This window comes from Arvicanthis niloticus, chromosome 3 (assembly GCF_011762505.2).
Source record: "Arvicanthis niloticus isolate mArvNil1 chromosome 3, mArvNil1.pat.X, whole genome shotgun sequence".
NCBI lineage: Eukaryota > Metazoa > Chordata > Mammalia > Rodentia > Muridae > Arvicanthis > Arvicanthis niloticus.
Genome location: NC_047660.1, coordinates 67,045,443 through 67,070,691, shown reverse-complemented (window position 1 = coordinate 67,070,691; position 25,249 = coordinate 67,045,443). Strand labels below are relative to the sequence as shown.

Sequence of the window (25,249 nt, the reverse complement as noted above, 5' to 3'; positions counted from 1 at the left end):
GGGGGGAAGTTTTACTTGAGGTTTTGTTGCTTTGGTTGTTTGAGACAGAGTCCCACCATGTAGGTCCATTGGCATGCAACCCACCAAGTAGAACATCTCAGTCTCACACAGACCCACCTGCCACTGCCTCCTGAGTACTTTTGACTAATGGCAAGCACCACCAGTCTTTGCTGTTTTAAATTTTTGTGGCTTGAATATCAAATTTGGAGCATCATACTTGCCTAGAAAATGTTTTGCCACTGAGACAAATCTCATCCCTGACTTTTTTTTTATTGCAACCTAGTCTTAAAATGAACAAAATGACAGAGTACATGAAAATGCTTTGAGTCGGAGCCATCTGGAGACCATTCATTCCACCTGGGTCTCCATCCCATGTGCATGCTGATGTGGTAGACACTGATGTGGATGGCAGGAAGTGCATGCTGACAAGAACCTAATATAGCTGTCTCCTTAGAGGTCTGCCAGAGGCTGACACATTCAGAGGCCGATGCTCACAGCTAACCACTGATCTTATCAAGGATGTCCCAATGGAGAAGTTAGAGAGAAGACTGAAGGAGCAGAAAGGGTTTGTGGCCCCATGAGGAGAGCAACAATACCAACCAACCAGAGCTCCCCAAGGTCTAAACCACCAGCCTGGGAACACATAGGGAGGGACCCATGACTCCACCTGTACATGAAGGGGAGGATGGCCTTGTCTGGCATAGGTGGGAGAGGAGATTCTTGGTCCCATGAAGGATGAACACCAAGTGGGGGGGGGGGGAATTCGAGGGTGGGGAGGTGGGAGTGGGGGGGGGGATAGGTGAGGGCACATCCTCATAGAAGCATGAGGAGGAGGGATGGGATAGGAGATTCCTGGGTAGTGGGGGGAGTGGGGGGGGGTTAGGGGATAAAATCTGAAATGTGAATATCCAATAAAAAGAAAAAAAAAGAAAATGTTCTGAGTCACTTATATAATAATGGAAAATATTCGATGAGGTATTGTGATTGTGGTGGAGATACTGCTGTGGTAAGGCTTACTGCTTGTCTTGACTTCATAAGAAATTATCATTAAAACAGCACCAAGAAGATTCATAGACAAGTCCTTACTGTGTAGTAACAGCAAAGTTCTTGGTTCTGCAACTTGTCATATCCTTCAGTGGACTGGGACATGATAAAATTATAAGTGAAATGATTGTTGGTTAAAGGTAATATATTGCCTGATGCTTCTACTTTGTGGATAAGGAAAAGGATTGGCTTTTCTAAGTATGCACACGGGTGCTTGACGTAAGAAAATGTGTAGAAGAAGAACCTAGAACCTACATGAAACTATCCTTAAAGTGGTCTTAATTCTATCTAGGAGAAATGATCCTTTGTTACACCATTATCTTTAAAACCTCAACTCTGTATTAGTATCACATTGGTAACAACCGTAGAACACATTCAAAGCACAATAGCTTTGGCAGGGCATCCAGTGAGTTGAGGCCAGTTTCTGAATTTCTTGTATCGTATAAGTTAAAAAGAAAAATCCATATAACCATAATTGTATTTCTTTTTTTCTTTTCTATCTTGAGACTGAACACTCTATGAAGTCCTAGATGTCCTGGAGCTTGCTATGAAGATGAGGCTGGCCTCTGACTTACTGAGATCACCCTGCCTCTGCCTCCTGAGTGCTGGGGTTAACGGCAAGCACCACCATCCCTGGCCCCATGTCTATAGGTATTTTTAAAAGGTATTGGATAAGATGGGAAGTTCTGGAATGGGGGCTACATGACTTTTTATGCCTCAATCGTGCTATACTATACTCTTATAAATACGATTGTGTATACACTGAAAAATTCAAAGAATTAATGATGTCATCATGGCCCAGATGAAATGGTTCTCAGCATATAACAGGCCAGTCATGTGTATAATTTTTTGCAGCTCACTGTCAAGGCTGTATTCTAGTGTAAGGGTGTCACAAAGGTTCAAAAGAGCTCATGAGGACCTTCACTTATTCAATATCACAGTCAAAAGCCTCTCAGGTAAGGCTTTTGGAAGCAAGGTTTCCCTGTGCCTTTCTCTTTAGAAAATGCAAAGAACTGCCAGACCCAGGCCTTAATTTACCAATTAATGGGAAAGTCTTAGTGAGGATTTATGTCTGCACTCCAGCAAGGAGTAGGGCTTCTCACACACACTCTGGGCAGAGCTCTGGGGAGTTGGCTTTCCTATGTACTTAATAAAGGTTTTTATCTTGAGGCACTCATTGCTTGATTTCCTCCTTTGTGGTACCATGTATTGTGTTAAATGTGAAGAACGTGAAAAGTGAACTACACGTACACACAGCACTGGAAAGATGCGCTGCATTCAAGTCTGAAAGAAGCTGAAGTTGTTTATGTAAAAAGCTATCCAGCCCTAGGAAACCCCATAGGTACCCCAGAGCCAGTCACTCCAGTAAAGCATTTTATTTTTTCATACTGAACCAGAAAAATCACATGAAAATTTGGATGATCTTCAGACAGCTATTCCAAAGCATGTTTATTTGTTTGTTTGTTTGATTATGCCAGGGTTTTGCCTGGTAACACAGACAAGCCTCAAACTTAGGAACTTCTGCTTAGCTTCCAAAGTGCTGAAGGCATTAACCTGAACTCGCCCACACACCCAGCCCCTGCTTCTCTTCATGCTTGTCATCTGTTTGCTGGAGACTTATTGCATGACTCATTCTGTGATCTTTATGAAAACACCTGTTAAAGTTCTGTGATCACAACCCATGGTGACATTCAGTGCTTTGGGGATAGAAAAGAAAGAAGGTGCATGATCAGAGTGAATGGACCAAACCCGCCAATCTCAGTTTTGATTAACAGCATCAGTCTCTAAAGGGTGAGCTATTCCCACTTATAACTGCTCAGAGAAACCTAGAATGTTGGGGGTAAAGAGAGATACTTCTAATGTACCATGCTTTCCAGCTACTCAGGTACCGACATATTATGTATATAATTAGGAATAAATTCTTGGGTGTCTTCGTCCCATTGACAAGTGACAATTGGATAACCAGTCATGAGGATGTTTTTATATATGCAGTTTGACATCCGCTCTCCACTGTCTAAAACACATCGCACTCCCTTTATCAGATCCATGCTTCTTCTGCAAAATTTAACTCTGTTATTACACTGCACTCGTTCACCATAACAGGCTTTTGATAGCTCTTGATAGGACGCTCCTACAATGTAATGTTCTGGGTAACAGCGCCCCTTGTAGTGAACCTCTTTATTCTTGAGTTCAATGTTACAGTAATTAGAGTCTTCCAAAGGTATTTCACCAACAATGATCATTTCTATGATTCTTTCTTTGGTAGGTGGTTTGGTAGGCCCTGTACTCTCAAGTTCCCTAAAGAAGTCACGTACGTTTGTGTCTAGTTCATATTCACTGTCATCCCAATAGTCCCCCTGCAACTTCAGTGGCAGCAGCAGCAGCAGGAATGGCAAAGGCCATACGAATGTGATGGCCAGAGACTTCATTTTTTTTTTTTTTTGCCTGCAGAAACAAAAGTTATATGTGAATAGAGACATTCTATTAGGATGAAATTGTTTTCCATTTCCACACAGAGACCACAAATACTAACTCTTACTGTTTGGCACTATGAGTATGTAGCTCATTAAAAACCGTCAGACTTGAGATTTCAGAATTTATTTAAAGATTTTCCTAATGTTGACTCTAAAATAAGTGTTTTAGTATTGAGTAGCAGATAAAAGAGAAATGTGAAAGAAAGAGACAGAGCTAAAGAAGGAGAGTGGGAAGAAGTGAGGGGAGGTGGGAGGAAGTGCAGGTGGAAAGAAAAGCAGTAAAAGAATGGGAGAGGCTTGCAGAGACGGCAGACCACCCCCACAGTGAGAGAAGAGCGTGACCCCCCAGGACCTTCTCCTGCTCTGTTTGTCCAGAACAAACACATTTTTACTCATTTTCAGAAATTAATAATTTTTCCAGAAATGATCCAGCCTTCCCTTGTTGATCTTGCTCTGATGAGGAACACTGCCCATCTCACTCTTTTTTTTTTTTTTTTTTCTCACATCTGACTGCAGATGTCTTGAAGAAGCCAGGGAAGGACAGCAGCAGCACAGTAGACATATACTGAGCTGACTCCTTGGCTGACTCTATTTCTGCTCCAATGCCACCTGGTCTGTCTGTTTTAAGCCCCTTTTCCGTGTCTTGCCACGTCACACCTTCCATCTCCTAAGTCGTTCATCTACTGTCTACTGCTTTCCTTGGAGTTTCCTCCCGCCCCCAAGTAAACTTTATTGTTCCCGTTTTAATTGTGTTTTTCCACCTTAAACTCACTCCAGTTCGCATCACTATTTATAGTTATGTTAATCTTAACAGTAGAGAATTCAGTTATTGTATCATTTGGATTCCTCTACATCTCTTCACCCCCACAGTCTGCTGTTTCTATGTATATGCTTTTACAAGTTTATGAGCAAATGTCTTTGCTTATCAATTCAATGCTAAGCCAATGACATAAGACACAAGATAATTTTAAAGGAAAATATTGTGTGCATCTTAGTGATCTCTGTCATGAAACCTGCCTGGTTAATTGTGATACGTGTTAAAGATCTTTCTATAGGAAACTGAGGAGTGACAACATCTATCCAAAGACTCTTCCCATTTGCTAAAATAAGCAACGAAGCCTAGTCTACGAACTAGTCTAGAAAACCATCTTTTGTAGAGAACTTCCAGACCCATTTGTCTTGTGTATTCCCATCCCAAATATGATTGTTTTCCACTAATTCTCCAAGATCTTTCAGTGGAAAACAAGGACTTTCTCTCTACTTAGAGTAGGCTTCTGAGACAGATTTTGCCTGTGGCTTCCTACCTCAATTGTACCCTTTGTTAACTATTCTTCATAGAAAGAGTGTTTGGATTGCTGAACTTAGAACTTGACAGCAGAGATACCAGTCTTCAGTGAGAAAAAAAATCATTTTGAGTTAGGAAGAACGAGTGAATCTGAGCAGCTTATAAGTACATTGTTGAAGTAAATTTAAATCTTAAGACAGTAACACAGATAGTAATGTAAGAAGTTGTACACTTCTTACCATAAGCTATGACAAAGACTTCTTATATATTGTCAACATTGAAACAGACAAAGAATAGAAATTCTACTTACCTTTTTCTTTTAGCATCTTCTCACTCTCAAATGGCAGCTATAGCAACCAAGAAACTCTAGCCCATGTGTAAGAAAAGTGGGAAGACAGTTGCAGCTAATTGTAGGTTTGCATTCTGAGCTGACCAATTAGGAAAGGCCATAGAAATTTATAGAGAAGGTCAGAAGATGGGGGCTCACAGTGGAAAATGGAGAGACGAGGAAAGTTGAACACAGAGATACAGAAGGAGGGAAAAAAAGTCATATTTCAAACTGGTGGTGTTGAGTGGTCTTTCCATGTGAACATGTCCATATACCCTCCCTCACATAATTTTTTCATATCTCCATCAATATCAGACTGTGAGAGTCAGAGAGCTGAACTCAAAACTCTGCAGTGAGAACACAGAGCATCTTGAGCTAGAGTGAGCAAATCAACACACATATGATCAATGGAGTCCAGGTGTACCCATTCACCTAGTAAGAACTCAGCAATAAAATGGCCTTCAACAAATATATCACGTTACAATTTTTATATGTTGCAAACCTGGGAGTGTCTAGGTAATAGGGAGAGAAATCCTTATCACATTATCTTAAACACCAGAGAGCCTGTATTGACTCACAGAAGAGGGATGTCCAAGGGGCACAGGAGGAGGAAGTTAAAACTCTTCACCAGACTCTTGCCACCACCTCCTCTTGATAGACCAGATGTGCTCCTCTGTAGGTGGTCTGTGGACTGGCAGGACCAGGCACTGTCACTTTTGTACCCTCTTCTAGGGTCACAGTGTTCCCACTGTGCAGCCCTCCCCCATCTTCTTTCATCAAGGCAAATTACCCTTCTGATTGGCCTTGCCTCTATCACTCGAGTAAATCGGTGATGTGGGCATTTCTGACTAGTCAGCCATGCTTTTCTTGAGGAAATAAAAGCAAAACTGTGATGAAAACCCTAGCAGAATTTTAATTGTTGACAAAAGAGCTGCTCGTACTGAACAGCAAACCAGTGAGGACTATGGGTATTTGTGTGGGTGAAGAGATCAGAATGCTGGACTCTATCAACCTCATAGTCTTTAATTATTATTACACTTTAACTGTGTATGTCGGGAGGTATGGGAGCATGTGATCCATGGTGACATGTAGAGGTCAGAGAATGACTTTTGGGAGCTGCTTCTCTCTTTCTATCACGTAGATTTCCAGGAATTGAAGTGAGGTTCTCAGGCTTGGCAAAGAGTACCCTGACCCACTGAGCCATCTTACCAGCCCTGTCTCCCCATCTGTTCCTCACCTCACCATCTAATTCAGTGAAAATGTAGATTACATAAGAGAAAAGAAAGAGATCTTAGTAAAGTGTTATTTATGAATGAATTATTTCTTGCTAATTTCTTTCTTTCTTTTTTTTTTTAAGATTTATTTATTTTATCTTACATATGCAAGTACACCAGAATATGTCAGATGCACCAGAAGAGGGCACCGGATACCAATCCAGATGGTTGTGAGCCACCGTGTGATTGTTGGGAATTGAACTCAGAACCTCTGGAAGAGCAGTCAGTGCTCTTAACCTCTGAGCCATCTCTCCAGCCCTCTTGCTGATTTCTTAATCTTAGTTTCACAACTATAAATGTTGCAACTCAAAAAAGACTTTAACACTCCAATATACTTTTAAGATCCCAGGCATTCCTGGTTACATTTCATGAGAAAATTCCAGGTTTTAATTGTCCCAAATGGATTCTTCTCACAAATATTTTGAGGCAATGTTTTTTGTCTTAGACATTCCCCTCATAAACTAAGTGAGGACCACACTGAGTGAAGAAAATCTGAACAGATCAAATCCAGAGTGGATAGCCGGGAGGTCAAACACATTGTTACTCAGCTCACAGCATTCCTTCCTCTAAGGTGAATGCTTATAAGACATGCAGAATAAACCAACAACAAGAAAAAAAAATCTCATTAATTGAAAGTCAACTTTGCAAAAGCAAATACAGAATAATTTTCATATCTCACTTTGGAATAATGAAGTCATTCCAGCACAGAGATGGCAGAATCTCTTCAAACGTGTCATGCTCTCTGAAAATTAATTTTCACTAATGCTTTGCCTAGCTTTTTAAAGCATATGGCTATATAAAATTTTAAAAGATTGTGATAAGTAGAAACCAGCCTCATTTTTCCTGTGAGTCAATGTGATCCCAGAAAATGTAGACTTCTTACTTAACCCCTATGTTTTGCTTTATATTTTCTTTCCCCTCTGAAGTCAGAGATGGAATAAAGATGAAATACATAATGTGTAAGGTTAAAATTCTGACAAATTTGGGTTTTGGTTAAATAATGGATAGATGAAGACACAATACTATAGATCTCCATACCTCACACAACACACACATGCACACCATACAGACACAGATATACTTACATACACTGCGCACAGGCACACACAAGATGCCATATGAATTCCTCAACTTATATAGTATATCTTAGGAAGTAATTTTCAAAGATAAAAATTGACTTTTTGAAAACAAAACAAATCTTTTTCATAATTTGAGGTAAGAAATGCCCTTATTACATAAGACAAAAACCTTAGGGATAAAAGAACCTATGGTAGATGATACTTCACATTCAAGCATAGACTCATACCTCTCTGGATACACAACATCACACCAAAATTAAAGGGTAAAATCGGCAAATATTCTAACAGCCTATGGATAGCAAAAAAGGAAACTCAAGACCAGCATAAGCTTGCAACTGTGCATACAGTGTACTATTACTTCTCAATTTAGAGAAAAAGCAGATCTGTGTATATGTGTGTGAATATTCATTTGTAAATAGGTATGTGCCACTTGTGTGTGCATACATGTATGTGTTTATGTGTGTGCCCATGCTGTGTGTGTGAATGTGTATATGTTTATGTGTATGCAAGTGTGTATATGTGTATGTGTGTGTATGTAAAAATACAGCTAATGAGACAAAGGAGACAGGTTTTGTCTACATAAAAATAGCATGAGAGATACTTATGGTTATGAAAATATGCTATTTCAGAAATGCTTGGCATGTTCTTGACTGTATCCAAGTAAATACCTAAGTTCTCATACAACATTGCAGATTTGCATCATGTTATCACTGGTTAAACTGAATTAAAGATACAGAGATTATTCTGCATTATTTCCTACAAATAAATGAAAATAATAACCTTGAAATCATTTTATTTATTTATTTATTTATTTATTTATTTATTTATTTATTTATTTATTTGGTTTTTCGAGACAGGGTTTCTCTGTGTAGTCCTGACTGTCCTGGAACTCATTCTGTAGACCAGGCTGGCCTCGAACTCAGAAATCTGCCTGCCTCTGCCTCCCAAGTGCTGGGATTAAAGGTGTGCGCCACCACGCCCAGCCTGAAATCATTTTTTAAAAGAAAAGGCATTATATAACTGTATGTGTCTAGTGTCATATTATCTCAAAATTACAGAAATATAGAGATAGAGAACAAACTAGTCCAGCATAAGGCAGTTCTACAGCACTAATGAAACACATGTGCACACACACGTATACAAATGCCACACACATGCGTAAACACACTATACACACATGCACACACACAGATGTACACACCAAACATGCATACACAAACACACACATGCACACATACATGCAGGCACCACACATACACACATGCATGCACACCACATAAGCAAACACACATATGCACACATCACATACACACATGTCCATCTACACACTAAGTGCACACACCACACATGTATACACACACCACCATACACATATGCATATGTGCAAGCACATGCTACATGCACACACCAAATGTAAGCGTATACACCAATATACACACACAAACACACAGGCACACAGAGACACATGCACACACCACACAAATATGCATGTATGCACATGCCACATACATATTACACATATATACATGCACACTCTATGTGGGCCACACCACATGTGCTTGTATACTCCACATAAACACATACATCTGTATGCACACACCATATATACACACATGAATGCATGCAACATACACATACAGATAAACACTTGAGTTCACACAAAACATGATGAAATCTGATTAAGGCCTATAGTCTGTTCAACAGGGTTATCTGATTTTATGCTTAAGGGTTTGTAAACTGTTTCTATTGGGGAAGGAGATAGAAAGAAAAACATTGGTACAATTTTGTAGCCTCCTATGATTTTATTATTATTTTAAAAGTAAAAGGTTTAAAAGCAAATCAGTAAATCTTTGTATTGACATGGAAAGAACATCAAAACTTTCTTGGAAATCAAATCTCAGAATTCAATGTAGAATGTGATCTCATTTATATTTAAATTTTTACACACACACAGAGATACACATTGTGTATTGGTTCTCCACTGAGAGATGGGTATGGCAGATATGTTGGTTGAACACCCTGATTTGGTAATGTTCAGGACAATATTCAAAACAATGTTACAATAAGCAGGAACTAATAAGAAAGGATTGTTCAGGGCAGAGAGCAGGCTCAGTGAGTGAAGTCCTTGCTGAGTGAGCTGGACAGCCTGAGTTCAAATCCCCAGAAATCACATATGAAGCTGGGCCTGGGTTATTTGCCCTGCAACCCCAGTTGTGGGGTTAGAGACAGGCAGAGCCCAGGGACTCACTGCTCAGCCAGTCTAGTTTAAGGAGAGATTCAGAGCTGGTGAAAGACCACATACCAAAAGAAGGCCTGAGAGTGAAAAGGGAGCTGTTGATAAGAAGTTGTCCAGTAGAAGAGGGAGAGGGATGAGAGGGGAAGAAGCCATGAAAATCACTAAAATTCATCACATAAAGAAATGAATCTGTCATATAGTAGGATATATTAAAATCAGGGGAGAATGATAGAGAAACACACCCAACCCTCTACCATTTGCACATGCACAAACACCCACACGCACACTCGCAATACAACAGACTGCTATGAAAGAAAGCACTGGATTGAGTGCGTGATATCAGGGATTGACTTTTTATGAAAGTTAATTTTTAATGTAAAATGAGTGTGCAGTATGAATACATTGATGTACATCTTTTGAAAAAACCCACTAACAACATACATAAGAGAAAGAGTCAGGATGGGCCTCTGACAAGTATGACATAAACAACCTGCAGATGCCCAACGTATATGACATGTCATTTAAAAGTAAAGCCGGCAATAGAAAGCTATCTTATCTACATGATTTTAACTGAGAAGGCCCACCCTAAATGTGGGCAGCAGCATTGGATGGGCTGGCGGCCAGGACTGAGTGAAAAAGGAGAAAATGAGTTGGGTGTCAGTAGTCTGTGCTCTTTCTTCAATGATATATAATACTCTAAAGCTGTAAGCCAAAATAAATCCTTTCTCAGACAAACAGACAGACAGACAGACAGACAGACAGACAGACAGACAGAAAGACAGAAAGACAGACAGACAGACACAGAAGGGCGTAGGGAGACAGAGAGACCAAGACAGAGAGAGGTCACACTGTAACATTCCTATGGGCTTATCTAATTGTGTTTGCTTGGAGGGGAGGACAGAGAGATATTTCCCTAGGTCTTGGCCATTCAATCAACATTGTTTGTTGATCCTAGAAACAGAGAAGAAAGCTGGGATGAAAGGAGAGTGTGTCCAGGGTCTGATAATGTTCTAAATACTAAGAGTATTTGGGTACAGGAAAAACAGTATCAAAAGCCGGGGGGATGGAGGCTTGAGAGACTGACCAGCAGTGAAGAGAATTTATGCTTTGGCACAATACCATTAACTGATTAGAGTAACAAGCTACCAGTCCACAAGTAGATATTAAATGTAGTAGCTAAATGAAAAAAATCAATGTAAGGAGTCCACAACTGGATAATCACATTTTCCATCATGAATCAGTCAAAGATATACTGACAGACGCGATTGTGGTTGGCAGGATGTGAACAGATGGACCAGGAGTGACGAGATGAAACACACATCTGCTCACTCTAAGCTGCAGCAGTGTGGACACATTAACATCTGTGTACCAGAACTCAGCAAAATAAATAAATATAAAGCTTACAAATTAATCCTTAGAGCTAACGCCATAGCAAGATGCAAAGAAGCCCCTGAATTTACTTTACAGGTATTTGAGTGACCTCATGGAAAAGGGTGTAGAGAGAGTCATAGGAAGAAGTCACTAGGTTTGACTGAAAGGATCCCTAAAAGCTAAAACTGAAACCACGGAATATTTCAAATAAGCTTTAGAGTATAAGCCCACTCTGATTGTAAATATCCATGAGTTCACAATGATATAAACATTCTTGAATAACTACATGGCCAGTTATTATATCTTCAAGTAGATAAAACAGAACTGCATCCATGCTGGGGTGCTTCCTCCTAAAAGTACATACTGAAACAGTCACAGAAATTAAGAGCCAACTTTATAGTGGAGGGGAAAGATGCTGCATAAGTCAGAGAATCTCACACACTTCTTTGAAATGTTCTCATATTAACCTTGTCCAATTCTCTCCCATTACTAGCATTCTATCACTACATTTTCTTGCCCAGATTATACATGTCACTCAGACCCACAATCTATCTTTCTCTTTCTTTGAACCTAAAGTGTCCATACTATAAGATTAATGTGCAAACATTACTCCTTTTCACATATTTGCTGTAAAATCCTTAAATTATTTTTCACGGTCCTTCTATTAGTTTCTATGAGTACTGTAACAGATTTCCACAAATGTGTTGCCTTCAATCAATACACAACATACACTGGGCCAGGTGGTGCTGGCACACGCCTTTAAAGCCAGCACTCAGGAGGCAGAGGCAGGCAAATCTCTGACTTAGAAGCCAGCCACGTCTACAGAGTGAGCTCCATGACAGCCAGGGCTACACAGAGAAACCCTGTCTTGAAAAACAAACAAACAAATACCTTGATTTTTCTCACAGTTCTGGAGGGCCAGAGTCTAAAATCAATATTACTGGGGCCAGTGAGATGGTTCAGAAGGGAAAAAAGAGACTGGTTCTCTGAGTGCATGCCTGCTTGGTAGCAGAAGGCACTATAACGGCAGTAGAAGCACAGTGCACATCACAGGGTGTGTACTATCATTAGTGGACAGAGAAAGAGAACTGGGGCCTAGTCCACACATTATGCAGGTACCACCCAGAAGTGGACAGCTGCAGCATTACAACCCTTTTCAGGGACAGCCCTGCAAGACCCCAGCAAAGAAAAGTCTTCACAGTGGACCAAACGTCAGGCAGCACACACATTCTGTCTGGAAGAGGAAATGACTAGGTGTGGAACTGTTCACTGACTCACCTGGGAGATGGCCTCTGAGCATGCCCGTGGGAATTATCTTGATTACATTGATTGGTGTGGGAATAGCCATCTTAACTGCTGGTAGGATCAGTCTCGTGGTAGAGAATCCTGAGCAGCCAAGGAGGGAAAAGCAAGGAGCTCCAAAGTGTACAATTATCACTGTTTCCTGCTCCTAGGAGCTGCTTCAAGCTTTAGACACCTCGACTCATCTAACTTGGATTAATATAGAACCTTTCCCCCTCTGCAGCTCTTGTCAGGACATTTTGTTAACACATTAAGAAAAGTAACTAACACAGCTGCTTTGTCGTCTTTCAAAGCCAGCATTACCTCACTTCTGTCCCGCTCAATTGTCTTCTTCTGTAGCCAAATCTATGTCTCTTGCATTTAGGACCAAAACAAAGAAAAAAATGAGTTATTTCTTGGCCTGACTTACCCCTCCACTATAAATTAACGGTGAAGAAAAAAACGTTACACATATATGAAGTAAATATGAACCGAGAAGAGAGTTTTGGATGCTGTACTGTTAGAAAACTTACTCTTCTCTTTGGAGAATGAGTGTAGGGTGGTATCAGACCGGCCACATGAAAGTGACCCTAGAACAGACTCGCTGAGCACAGCATCCAACCTGTGTCCTCAGTTATCTTTCAGGACCCAGGCTTTTCCCTACATCACTTTCCTGTTACCACCAAATGCTAATTAAGCTCTGACTACATATCAGCTTAACCAAAGTAACAGGGAACACGAGGACTGTTTAAGCAGTGACTATGTAAAGAAGAGAATCCGGCTCAAAAGCCCCCAAATGTCAAATGTGGTTATAAAGGTCTATATTGGCTAACTGTCAGCATCTTGTATTTGTAATAGACTGAGAATTCTGTATCAGAATAAAAATATTGGGAATCTTAACATATAATGAACCATGTGCTTCAAGAAAAAGCATTTAGAGATACAGCATTTATTTGCATGCATTTATTTCAAATAAAAATGTTTAATAAAAAAAACTTGGGATGAAAGAAAGACATAAAACAGCAAACAGGCGCATACATTTGCACAAAAATGAATAACAACACGGTAACTGGCTGTGCTTCATGCACTGTTAACTCTGCGGGCTTAAGATGGGTAGAGAAAGCATCAAGATTGAAGATAGCCCTGCTTGAAACTTGCCATAAACTTGACACTCCCATCACTACCTTCTGTATTTTCCATAGTTTGCCTCTCAACAGGCAGAGCTCTACAGTAGCAACATTTTGCCAGGCTGTGACAAAAGCTCTGTTTCCTCTGCAGCGGTCCTGAGATAGAAACACTGGTGGAGGACTGCAGGTTGTACAATGCTGGATCTGTTGATGCTGAGACGTCTCCCAGAGGACAGGCAACCCACAGCTGGGTGGGAGGCAGGCACGCTCAGGTGCAGACACATGCTCACACTCCGTGGAAGAGCAGAACTGAGTATGTACCTCACCTTCATGCACTATGTGACCTGGAGTTTCTCTCCTTACCTTTGTCCACTTGGGAAGACTCAGTTTTGGGGCAGCTTGATAGCTAAACCAGGAAGGAATTCAGTTTGTGGGAGAGAGAGTGAGAGCGGGAGGATGAGTCGTATTCTAGGGTCAGTTACAAGTTTTAATTAACTTGTGCTGTATTGGGCTATTTTGTTTCACTCATCTGGTTAGTACAGACAGTGTTCACCATGTACTAAAGAAAAGATGTGTGTAGCAGAAGGAGAGACGTAACAATGACCATGAGCTTGTCCTTTAGTCTCAAAACCTGTGACTTACATTTTACAACCACTAACTAACCAGCTCATCAGAGAATGGCTTGTCAGCACTGTCAAGATTCTCTTTAATGAGGTTATGCTGTGCTCGTGGTCCCTGGGGCACTGGTGGCCTGCGAGGACTTTGTACATGGTACGCTCCAGTCCTAGGCTCCCACAGCTGCTTAGGTTAGGTGTTTGTTCACACTTCCCACTGGTGGCCTTGGGAATTCCGTGTCCCACATCTGTGGAGCCATGTATAAAGTTATTGCCCAACTGACACGACTCATTCACATCTATGTCCGTTCTCCAGACTCTCAGGGTGTTTACACAGTTTCTGCCATTTCTCATAGTATTTCCCTTGGGGATGACAAAAGATAGCCTTCTGGATGTTCGGGGTGGAGCAGACATCACATGCTTGGATTTGCTGAGGCTGGTGTTTTTATCTGACAGGTTTGAGTTTGTTGATTCCTGAAGAGTCTGTTTTGCAGAAGGTTGCATCTGTGAAAAATGTTTTGTGGTCCCCTTCATTCTGCTTTCTGAAGGCTCTACAAGAAGCAGTCTGAGGGCAAGCAGCAGCAGAAAGACTGCCATCTCATAAGCACGGTGATCTTGTCTGCAGTAAAGATAAAAGGAAGGAGAGAATACAGGGGAGATGTTTTCCTTTTTGCAAGCTATTCTAAACATAAGACTCCTGTAGATATAATTGAAATAATAATGACATAGCAAGATGACAGTCCACTGAGGGGCAAGGACTGGGCAACAATGTTAAAATCTCCACTTACAATCATTCACTCTATCTCATTTAACCTTAGTTAAAAACAAAGACATAAAACCCATGAGCTAAGTCTAATGTGCCGGGACCAAGTATCTTTCTCTTTTCTGCTCTTGCTGGAGGGGGTTACGGTCCACATAGGTCAAAGTCATCTCACCCTAAACACCTCACTATTGCTGTCTCTTACTGCCCACACAGGACCTGGCACCTGGTAATATGGGGACAAACAAAGCACAGACAGTGACCTTTCTCTACTCCTAGGCTCCTTCCTTCATTCTCAGTCACAAATCTCTCTCTTTACCTTTGGAAAGTTGATGCTGCCAAGAAAGATTCCAGCTTCTTGCAGGGCTGGAGGTGAGACTGTGTCTCATACTCAAGAGTTTCTGCTATTGGGTCTAACCAAGGGGAGGAGGGGCAAGAAATGGGTAAAGAGATGTGTGTGGGCTTGATGAGGAATCAAGAGGTCAAGAACACTCAAGGGGAACTGGACAGAGTGTGTGTGTGGTAGTCTGAACCTGGGGCCGGGAAGCCCCCTGCTTCCTCTTCCTTCTGTGAAGTCTTCCTCGCCATTTCCTTAATCCCAAAGTGTTTTAATGTTTTGCTTTCCGAGAGCACATCTTTCTTTATGTTTCACTGTATCTGGTTTTTTCACTGTCTGGTTAGGTGACAGGTATGGACCCACTCTGCTGTAAGGCTGACAACTCCCTGATCCTGAAACATCCTTTCTGACCACCGCCAGAGGACACAGCTTCACACACGGACCTGCATGAACACCACATCTGATCTGTCAACAGCATAGCATGGCTAATCAATGTGAAATGCCTTTAGTATTGTCAGTGCTAGACATTCCATAGTACAAGCCCCAGAAAAGATGGTTATTTGTGTTGATAATTCTCTCTCTTACTCTAGAATGATTTTTTCCTTTTATTTGTTGTCCCTCCCTAAAAGTTTCTCCTACTCATGTGTGTCTGCATTGTCACCTTACTTCCTTTGTCATCCCACCCTGTACCCCCATCTCATTCTGTAAAACACCACTTGAAAGACACTTCCAACACATCTTGCCTCCAGGAACAAAGGAAGCCTGCCCCTGAAGGCCATAAACCAAACCTTTGCTTGTTCTCATCCCAATCAGGACTCGGAGCTTCTCTTGCTAAACAAAGCTGCCCTGATCAATCAAGGTGACCCTTTCTTATCTAAATACACCAGAAGCTTCCATCTCTCCATTTTTTTCTTAGATTTTTATTTTGTATTCATGGCTGTGTGTCTGTATATGTCATGTGTGTATGAGGCCAGAAAAGAATGTCAGATTCCTTGGTGCTGGAGTTACGTACGATTATGAGCTATTTGATATGAGTGCAAAGAATCAAACTCAAGTCATCTGAAAGAGCAACAAGTGTCCTTCACCCCTGAGCCACCTCTCAGTCCCTATCTCCCCCACTTTGGTGCTTTCTTTTCTGCCTCTTGAAAGCCTCTGAAGCCAAATCCAGATTGCATTCTTCCCTTGACACTTCTTCTTAAGTCTACTGAATTTCTCATTTCTGTGAGTCTCTTATATCTTACTTTTTAAAATGTTTCTTTTTACTGTTTTTAAGTGTGTGTGTGTCTGTGTGTGTGTGTGTGTGTGCATAATTGTGAATGCAGGAACCCTGAGAGGCCAGAAGAGAACATCAGACTCCCTAGAACTAGAGTTACAGAGGTTGTAAGCTGTCTGACATGTGACAAGGGTGTTGGCACCGACCTGGTCCTCTGAAAGAGCCTCAGTGCATCATGCCCTTAAGCCCCGAGTCACACTCCAGCCCCTCACTTGTCCTTAACAACAGAATCTTAACTATTTAAAACAGAATGGCCTAGAACTTGCTAAATTGCCCAAGCTGGTCTGAAACTCCTGCCTCAGCATCTTGAACACTAAATGTTAGTCATGTACTATAATACACATACTACACACACACACACACACACACACACACACACACACACACACACACACACCAAAGTAAAGATGTCTAAATGCCACAGTTTATCTGAATTGGTCTTTGATCTCTATTGAATGAAAATGCTCTGAAATGGATTCCTAGATCAATGTCACTTGTGCCTCAAAGGGACTAATTTATCTTCAAGAATTGTTTTCAAGGAGGACAGAGAACTTAGAGGGAGGAAGGGACGTAAAGGGAATGAGGGCGAAGAGGAAGACAATGCCACTGAGGGATGGGTCAAGAAAGCGGTGGCAGCAAGGGGCTGCTCTGTCTGCTTCTGACCGAGGCTGCCCTCCTATAACCTACTTCCCAGGGCACCCACCGCTGCTCCCTCTCCGTTCAGAGACTGAGCACTCTGCTCACTTGGGAGCACGCAAAACTTCCCAAGGCAACAACAATGATGGAATTCCGACAGAGAAATAAAAAAACACTATTCATCTGGAGAAATCTTGCCCTGTGTGGAGGAAGCCACGAGACAGGTTCTGACTTACAAGCAGTGAAGTGTGTTGCCCTCCTCCCTGGAAACCTACCTGGTTGGTCAAAATTTAACATCTTGAAAAGAGAGAATTTGCAGCCCACAGAGATGCACCTCCTCTTTTGATACAACCTTGAGTTAAGTCCAAATGGCTGGTGAAACAACTGAAGTCTCTCAACTGAGAAGATCAGGACAGAACAATCTTTTTAACGTTTGGGAATCACTCACCCTGCTCTGGCGCCCTCACTTTCTGAGTCCTGCTTCCCACATACAAGACTGAGACTTCATCGCTCAGAATTAACAACCCCGTAAACTGGCCCCTACTTGTCAATTATCTGAATTTTTTATTATTTTTTCCAACTTAAGCCTTCCCTCAAGCAAAGCTGCTTTCTGCACTACTTATGAAGTAAAACTATGGGATAACAGACTTGGAAAAAAAAAACACAAAGGTTATCATAGTTTTATAGATGGGAAACTAGTTACAGAAGAATACTGACAGAAAACGAATTATCAAGATTTGATGAGATTTCCAGAATTAGGAGGCTCTATTTGTCTTCCTCTTCCTTCCAGCTGTAGGTTACTACGTCCATAGCTGGACATGGGGTTCCTACACATTGAATTTAACAGCAAGCACCAAAAGTGGAGGGAGTTTGCAGTCCAGTTCAAAGCCTCTCTGTTTCATTCAGAATTTTGAAGAGAAAAAACATTAGCTCAGAGAACGCAGTCCTTCCCTCGGACTTCCGTATCCGCGTCTCTCTACAGTCTTTATGGGGATGGTCTCTGACGTAGTAGGGTGCCTTCCAACCTCCTTTTCTTTTCTTTTGAGACCAGGAGGAGCTGGTGAACAGGAACAGATGCAGTGTATGGTGTATCTATCTTTAGAAAAGTCTTTTAAGCCCCAGAAGTGACCCCAAAATATAGACTCCAGCCCTTCCTCTTGGCCACCCACCCTGTTGCTATAGACAGCTCAAACATGGATGAAAGTTGCAGAGAAATTGAGCTGGAGCTCATTGGAAAAATTTTTTTCCTGCTGGCTGGCTCTCAAAGTGCCACATAGTTCTGTGTAGATGGTGTGGGGTAAAGGCATGGATGAGCTCACACAGATTGAAATGTAACAGCAGCCTGCCATGCAAGATGTACCTAAAGATACAATGGTGACCTGACTGTTATGGGTATGTTAGGTAACCCACTGCTTCCTAAATGGATTTTGGGCTTGCCTAATACTACAAACCATGACTGAAGAGGTCTTAGACTCTGGAGGGGAACCTAATCTGGCTTCTTAGCTAAATTGACATAGCATCAAACTACCCTCTAAATATCTATGTTATGCCTATAGACGAAGGCTTTCTCAGCCTTAAATAAAGGCTTTGTTCACTCCTTGTGGTAAACAAAGGTGAATACAAATACCTTTGGCTGTCCAAAATGCTGAGACTCAAGAATGGTTTAGGGCTCATCCCTAGGCAAGAGGTTTAAATCACCCCTTAATGCTCACTCAACATTGTGGAGGAGGAGCCCAAAAATGTATCAGAGCCATAGGGTGGGGAGGGGGACTGCAAAATATCATCTTCTATGCACAGTTTGTCTATGCCACTCATAACTTACAGCAGCTGGGCATCCTGGTGCTGAGTCCACAGAAGTCAGGCCCTCCTAACAGTCAGCGATGAGGGTGGGGCTGGGAGGGACACACGGCCCTACCACTTACTGCTGGCCTCGGTAGCCCACAGGTTCAGGATCCAATGGTCAGTTCTAAACTCAGGGTGACACAGACGGCCCTGATTAAACTTTGTGGGACACAGAAGGATAGGCTCTGAGTTGAGAAAGAAAAGAACACATGAAGTGGTAGAAATGTAGGGGCTGAGAAAAGTTGAAGCAGAGACAGTTTGGTGTGTTCGATGGAAACACAATGCATATATGTATGAGTTCTCAAACAATAAAATTTAAAAATATAATAAAGGAGAAAATCCCTAAGAGGTAACCTCAATCACTTTATCTTTAAATAAATAAATAAATAAATACATAAATACATAAATAAATAAATAGAGGGCTGGAGAGATGGCTCAGAGGTTAAGAGTACTTAGGGCTCTTGCAGAGAGCAAGGTTCAGGTCCCAGAACTCAGAGAGTCTCACGAGCGCCCATAACTCCAGTTTCAGGGAGCTAGATGTGCCATCTCACCTCCAGGGGTGCTACATAAATGTGACACACACACAAGAATAAAACAAATAAATAAATTCAAGGGGAAGTGGAGACAAAGTCATACCCCCAGGGAAAAAAAATCTATTAATTGATAGCTCTGGAAGAGAAAAATTCAGTTTTCTTTAACGGAGTGACACTGGGTATAGCAACTGTACCTCAGGACAGGTCTTGTGCTCAGGAGTAGCTGACCAACACAAATGGGACACCATGGTTTTGTTTTGTTTTGTTTTTAAGAGAATGAAAGACTATGAAGCTGATACTTCACATTTATTTTTAATTAAAACAGAACTTTGTCACTTTTCTTCTTCCCTTTCTTCTGGCCCCTTCCCATGTCTCCTCTCATATCCCCTCCCTCCAACCCCTCCCATGTTTGCCCATTCTCAAATTGATATCTCTTTTTCTTTTGTTATTATAGATTTGCATATTATTACATATTTGCATAAATATTGTTTTTGTTGTTTGTGTCTTCAAAGCTGACCAGTTTGTAAACAATTGGGGGTGGGAGCGGGGTCAGAAGGAAACAGGGCTAAAGGGAATGAATACGATCAAATACATTGTATGAGCAGGGCATGTGCCATAGGCTTTTAATTCACATCCTTACGAACAGAGGTGCGTGGATCTCTGAGTTTGAGGTCAGCCTGGTTTACATAGTGAGTTCCAGTCCATCTGGAGCTACAAAGTAAGATCCTCTCTTAAACAAACAAGAATACATAACATAATATTATTGAAGAATACATAAAATCATAATTCAAAAATCCATGCCACATAATCCTTCATGCACAAAATTAACATTTTAAACAATATAATCTGTTTCTCTGTTGTTAATGTTCGTATGACCTGGCTCATTCTAATCATGCCCTCTCATACTAGATCCTTGAGATATTGATATTTTACACAAAATAGATTTTTGCTATCATTTTGATTTTTCAGAATACTGACTTAATGGGTTTTGTTTGTGTGGTGCTTGGTTGGTGGCCACTTGGGTGTCGCACCTAAGTGACTCTTGCTCTCTAACTGTAATCCAACCTCAGATTCCCATTAATTCCAGTGAATGACTCAAAGACAAGGCACAAAAACTTAAAACACATGTGGAGCCTGTGATTTTAATTCAGCAAAGATGTTTTTATTAATACAGAACCAATGATTGTGTTTCAGCAACAATGGAAGATTGACCACCTACCCCTTTCATTGACGGCATTACACCATATCCACAGTTCAGGTTAACCAGAGCAGCTTGGGGAACAGATGAGAAGTTCTCACTGGTGGCAAGTTACTCAACATATCCCTGGAGACTAACTGGCCCTAAGTCATCGCAAGTCACAAGAACGAACCCCTCAATGGGAGAGATTTGGTATCTGCAGGCAGGGTATTTGGTGCCATCAATGAGCCGACAAACTGTCATCCTGAATTTTGTCTCACTCTGGAAGCAGAAAATGTCAGAATAGTTTGGGCAAGTCATCTTCTTGGAGGAAGTGCAAATTCTGTTGATCTTCTGAGGCCTCTCATGGACGAAGACGTGCACCTTTCTGCATGTGTGGTCAGGTTCCCTGATGACTCTCTGGAGAATCATGAAGTTGCAGTACCTCAGAGGAGCAGCATTCTGAGGATAGTCCACATGTAATTGTTCTATAGCCGTCAGCACAACATCTTCATTCAGCTCGTTCTCCCAGAACAGAAGAAGCAAGAAAACAATCACCATCAGGACCATCAGGGGCAAGATTCCCTTCACATCTCTGGCTTTAACTCCTGGTAAGTAAAGGAAACAGAAAGGAGGGGAGGGTAGTGAGAGTCCTCCAGCTTCAAGGCAGGACGGCCCCCACCCTCCCGGATAAATTATCCCTTCCTGCTCATTTAAATCACACTGGCAACATAAGACCACGTAAGACCACTGCAAGTGCTGCCCACCCAGGAAGTCCTTATTCCTACTACTGACCACCCAGTTCCACACATAGCCCTCAAGACTGTCTTCTGTAATCTGTCCTTCCGGCGCCTCTCCTTACATGGATTCTGCTTCAGTTTATGCTAGTTCCCCTCACCTGGCCTTTTCACTCTTCCTCTCACAGGCAGCATGCCCCTTTAATCATGTATGTGAGAAAACCCTTTTCGTCTCACTGTTCCTAGACAAGAGCCGATAAGGAGCCGCTGAGTGTGGGGAGGGCAGAAGAGGAAAGAGCAGAAAGGGAGGGACCTGAGGAACAGTGTGCTTGGGTGTTTGGGGGAGGAAGAGATTTCACTGTCCAAGTGAGACACTGGTGAAGCAGATCCTGCATCGGCTCTCATTATACACTCATGGGCTCATTGGGAACATTTAATAGTGATGCCAGCATTTGGCATCCTTTGATTAATTTGGAAACATTTAATGCCACCCACAGTATTGTCCATTGTCTATGTTTTTAACCAGTCCTCCCCACAAGTCTGTGAACAAGCTATTTTTCTACTTCATTAATAGAGATGTGAGTTGGAGAAAGGTCATGGTAGAGACATAGAGTAATACGCAGAACAGGAGTTGATTCCTGTCGGTGCCAGATGCCTGTCTCCTTCCGAAGAGTGTGGCAATAGTTCCCAGACTCTGCTGGATCTTTGAAACACCAGATGTTAAGACAAACAAAACAAAAACACAAATTGTTTTCTACGCGGAGAATTAGTGGATGAAAACTTAGTAATATGTGTGGCTCCAGACACTGGAGCAATAGGAAAACTGTGTCTCCATTCATCTTGGAAAATCTGGCGCATCCATGCAGGGATGGAAACCATCACTTGATGTAGTCTTGCTCTGACATGAGCCTTCATCTCAAGTGTGTGGGTGAACATATGTGTCTAAGGATGTGCATGTATGGTATAAGTGTGTGTATGTATGGGTGTAAGAACGTGTGTGTGTGATTGTATGAGTGTGCATATGTGTGTGAGATTATAAGTATGTGGGATTGAGTGTGTATATGTGTGAAAATGTGTATGTGGGGGAATGTGTATGAATATGGGTGTTGTATTTATATGTGAGGATGTGTGGTTATATATATGTATACACACATATATGTGTATATGTGACTGTAAATGTATGTGATATGTATGTGAATATATATTATGTGAGACTGTGATGTGTGTGTTAGTGTGTGGAGGTAAATGTTTAAGTGTGTGTATGTGTGTAAGAGAGAGAGACAGACATAGAGAGAGAGAAGGAAAAAGAGAAGGAGAGGGAGAGGGAGAGGGAGAGGGAGAGGGGGAGGGGGAGGGGGAGGGGGAGGGGGAGGGAGAGGGAGAGGGAGAGGGAGAGGGAGAGGGAGAGGGAGAGGGAGAGGGAGAGGGAGAGGGAGAGGGAGAGGGAGAGGGAGAGGGAGAGGGAGAGGGAGAGGGGCCCACGATATCCCCAGCTCTTTCTCTTTCTGCCTCTGCCTCTATCATCTCTGCCTTGTGCTTATGGGTCAGGGTGTGAACTCGTAACTACTGTTCCAGTACCATGCCTGCCTGCCTGTCTGCTGGCCAGCCTGCTGCCATTCTCCCCTCCATGACAGTCATGAATTCTAATCCCCTGAAACTGTAAGCCCCCAGTACACTCTGTCTTCTGTAAGTTGCCTTGGTCATAGTGCCTTAGCACAGCTACAGAAAAGTAACTAAGGCAGTGGGTATGATGGGACCCGTTAGCCTTTCACTCTTTTTGTAGATATTTGTAGATATTTATGTACAACGCCTACATCCTTGCTCTCATGGGTTTACATCTGGTAGATACAGACCGACAGTGAAAACTAAACACACTCAATGGTGTCTTAGAAGACAGAAGCCATCAGGTTTTCATGGGATGGCCAGAGTGGAGCTGGAAAGTTAATAGGCTTCCCTTTCTCCCCGTCTAACAAATCTCAATGATGTTTGAGAATCTACCAGGTCTCAGTCTGGAAAGATGTCTCAGTGGCTAGCAGCATCTGGGATGGAGATGATGCCAGAAAGACCAAGAGCCAGGCCCTCTCTTTTTAAAGATGCATCATCCAAACAACTTACATAAAACTGAAAACACATGAATATCCACATGAAGGAATGGGAAGCTTTGCAGGGAAGGCCGATGTACCAGGTCTCAGCCACTGCAGTCAACAGCCCCTCCCCCAAGAAATAACTCCCCAGTAGGTAAATATCGTCTTCATGTCTAGAGTGGTACTCATTCACAGCAAGATGAAAGGCATCCACTGCAACGGGGAATGCTCACTGCACTGGTCTGACACGGTTACATCTTCACCACTGTCTTGGTCCAGAGCTCACACAGCAGGGATAAGGCAGCTCATGCATGAGCTCCCTCCCTGGATGTCTGGAGGGTCTTTTTAAATAGCCACTGCCGGAGGAAGTGAGTTTCCTGTTGATAACTGGCTACCTAGTACTGTGAAGGATTTGACTGGCTTCCTCGCCACAAACTGTGCACATCCGGAGAAGAGAGTGGTGTGTTCATCTCTAACATGGTGACCACGGCTTCTAAGATCACAGCATGTTTATGGGGCAGGCAAATGGGCAAAAGATGTCATGTTTTGCCCCTTTAATGGTACCAATTACCTAGGTTAGAATAAGGAAGTCATGGCACTTTGCCACTTCCCAGGGTCCCCATGTATATATCTAAATCAGGAGTGGTAGAAAAACCTAGCCTGAGAGTGAGGCTCCACTCACTTTTACAGGCCAAGCTACTGAGCTTAATTTAAATGCTGATGTCATAAGATGACTGGCTACAACCGGCAGAGTGAGGAGATGCCTATCTCTGCCCCTCAGCCTTTCCTGGAAACCAGCAATAAGGAAGCATAGAGTTAGCCAATAGGTACCAGACCCAAAAGAGTTAGAGAAGCATTCCTGTGAAACAGCTCAGGGAACTGGCAGTGTAGTCAAAGGGACCACACAGAGCAAAACAGCAGCTGTCGGAGGAAAGGTACGAGGCAGCCTTTTCTGGATGATGATGATGTGTATTTAGTTACTTAGTTACTTATTTGGAGTGTGCATGCAACAGTGAGCCTATAGAAGTCAGAGACAGCTTTGAACTCGGGCTGCCAGCCCTAGCTTCTTTTCCCACTGAGCCATCTAAGTAACTGTAGGAAATCAGAGGTCAACTTGTAGAAATTGTTTCTCTCCATCTACCATGGGAGATCCAGGAACTGAACATCAAGTCCTCAGGCTTGACAGCAAGAACTTCTCCCAGTGGGCCAAAGTAGACACAGCTATTTCAGAGGCGTATTCAGTCTCTTTGACAACCACAGAGCTGCTTTGTAAACAGGCTGTGAACTGGTTCCTTTACAAGCTCCTGAGCTCTAGTCAAACTCCACCTACTGGTTCACTTTTCCCTTTATTCAACTAAGGCGAGCATGGGGCCTATAGACGTCCAAGAGCAAACGACTCCTGACTGTGGACAGATGGGGGTCTGAATTGGAGGCAGTCAACCTGGGTTTTACAGTTGGAGCCCCAGGCTATGCACACAAGGTCCTTCTGTGGTAAGCACAGTCTTACTACTGTCCTTGAATTCCCGTAATGACTGCCACAGGCTAATAGCCCAAGAAAGACAGATGAGGAGAAATTGCCTGAAGCCTGCCCCTCTAAGGTAGGACAGCACCTTCAGTTTCCAACTTCAAGAACACTTTGATCACTTCATACCTGGCTTCTCTGCATCAGCAGCCTAGGCACTCACCCAAAGGCTTCTGAATGCACTGTGCATTCTCTGCGTCCCCAGGACATTCTTCCCTGCTGTGCACTCCCAGGG

General features: G+C 42.3%; 3 protein-coding genes across 3 annotated transcripts; all 3 read right to left on the bottom strand.

Moving 5' to 3' along the window:
• Nucleotides 1–2,793: 2,793 nt before the first annotated feature.
• Nucleotides 2,794–3,473, bottom strand: Rnase9 (ribonuclease A family member 9 (inactive)). The gene has a single exon (XM_034497253.2). It carries the CDS (start codon nt 3,471–3,473, stop codon nt 2,922–2,924), a length of 552 nt encoding a protein of 183 aa, XP_034353144.1. The 3' UTR covers nt 2,794–2,921.
• A 10,664-nt stretch (nt 3,474–14,137) lies between these two features.
• Nucleotides 14,138–14,710, bottom strand: Rnase11 (ribonuclease A family member 11 (inactive)). Its single transcript, XM_034497017.2, has one exon. It carries the CDS (start codon nt 14,708–14,710, stop codon nt 14,138–14,140), a length of 573 nt encoding a protein of 190 aa, XP_034352908.1.
• A 6,013-nt stretch (nt 14,711–20,723) lies between these two features.
• On the bottom strand, nt 20,724–25,249 carry Rnase12 (ribonuclease A family member 12 (inactive)). The gene is made up of 2 exons (XM_034499301.2): nt 25,144–25,249; nt 20,724–21,279 (listed from the first exon to the last, which is right to left on the bottom strand). The coding sequence occupies exon 2, from the start codon at nt 21,239–21,241 to the stop codon at nt 20,804–20,806; it is 438 nt and encodes a 145-aa protein (XP_034355192.1). The 5' UTR covers nt 21,242–21,279; nt 25,144–25,249; the 3' UTR covers nt 20,724–20,803.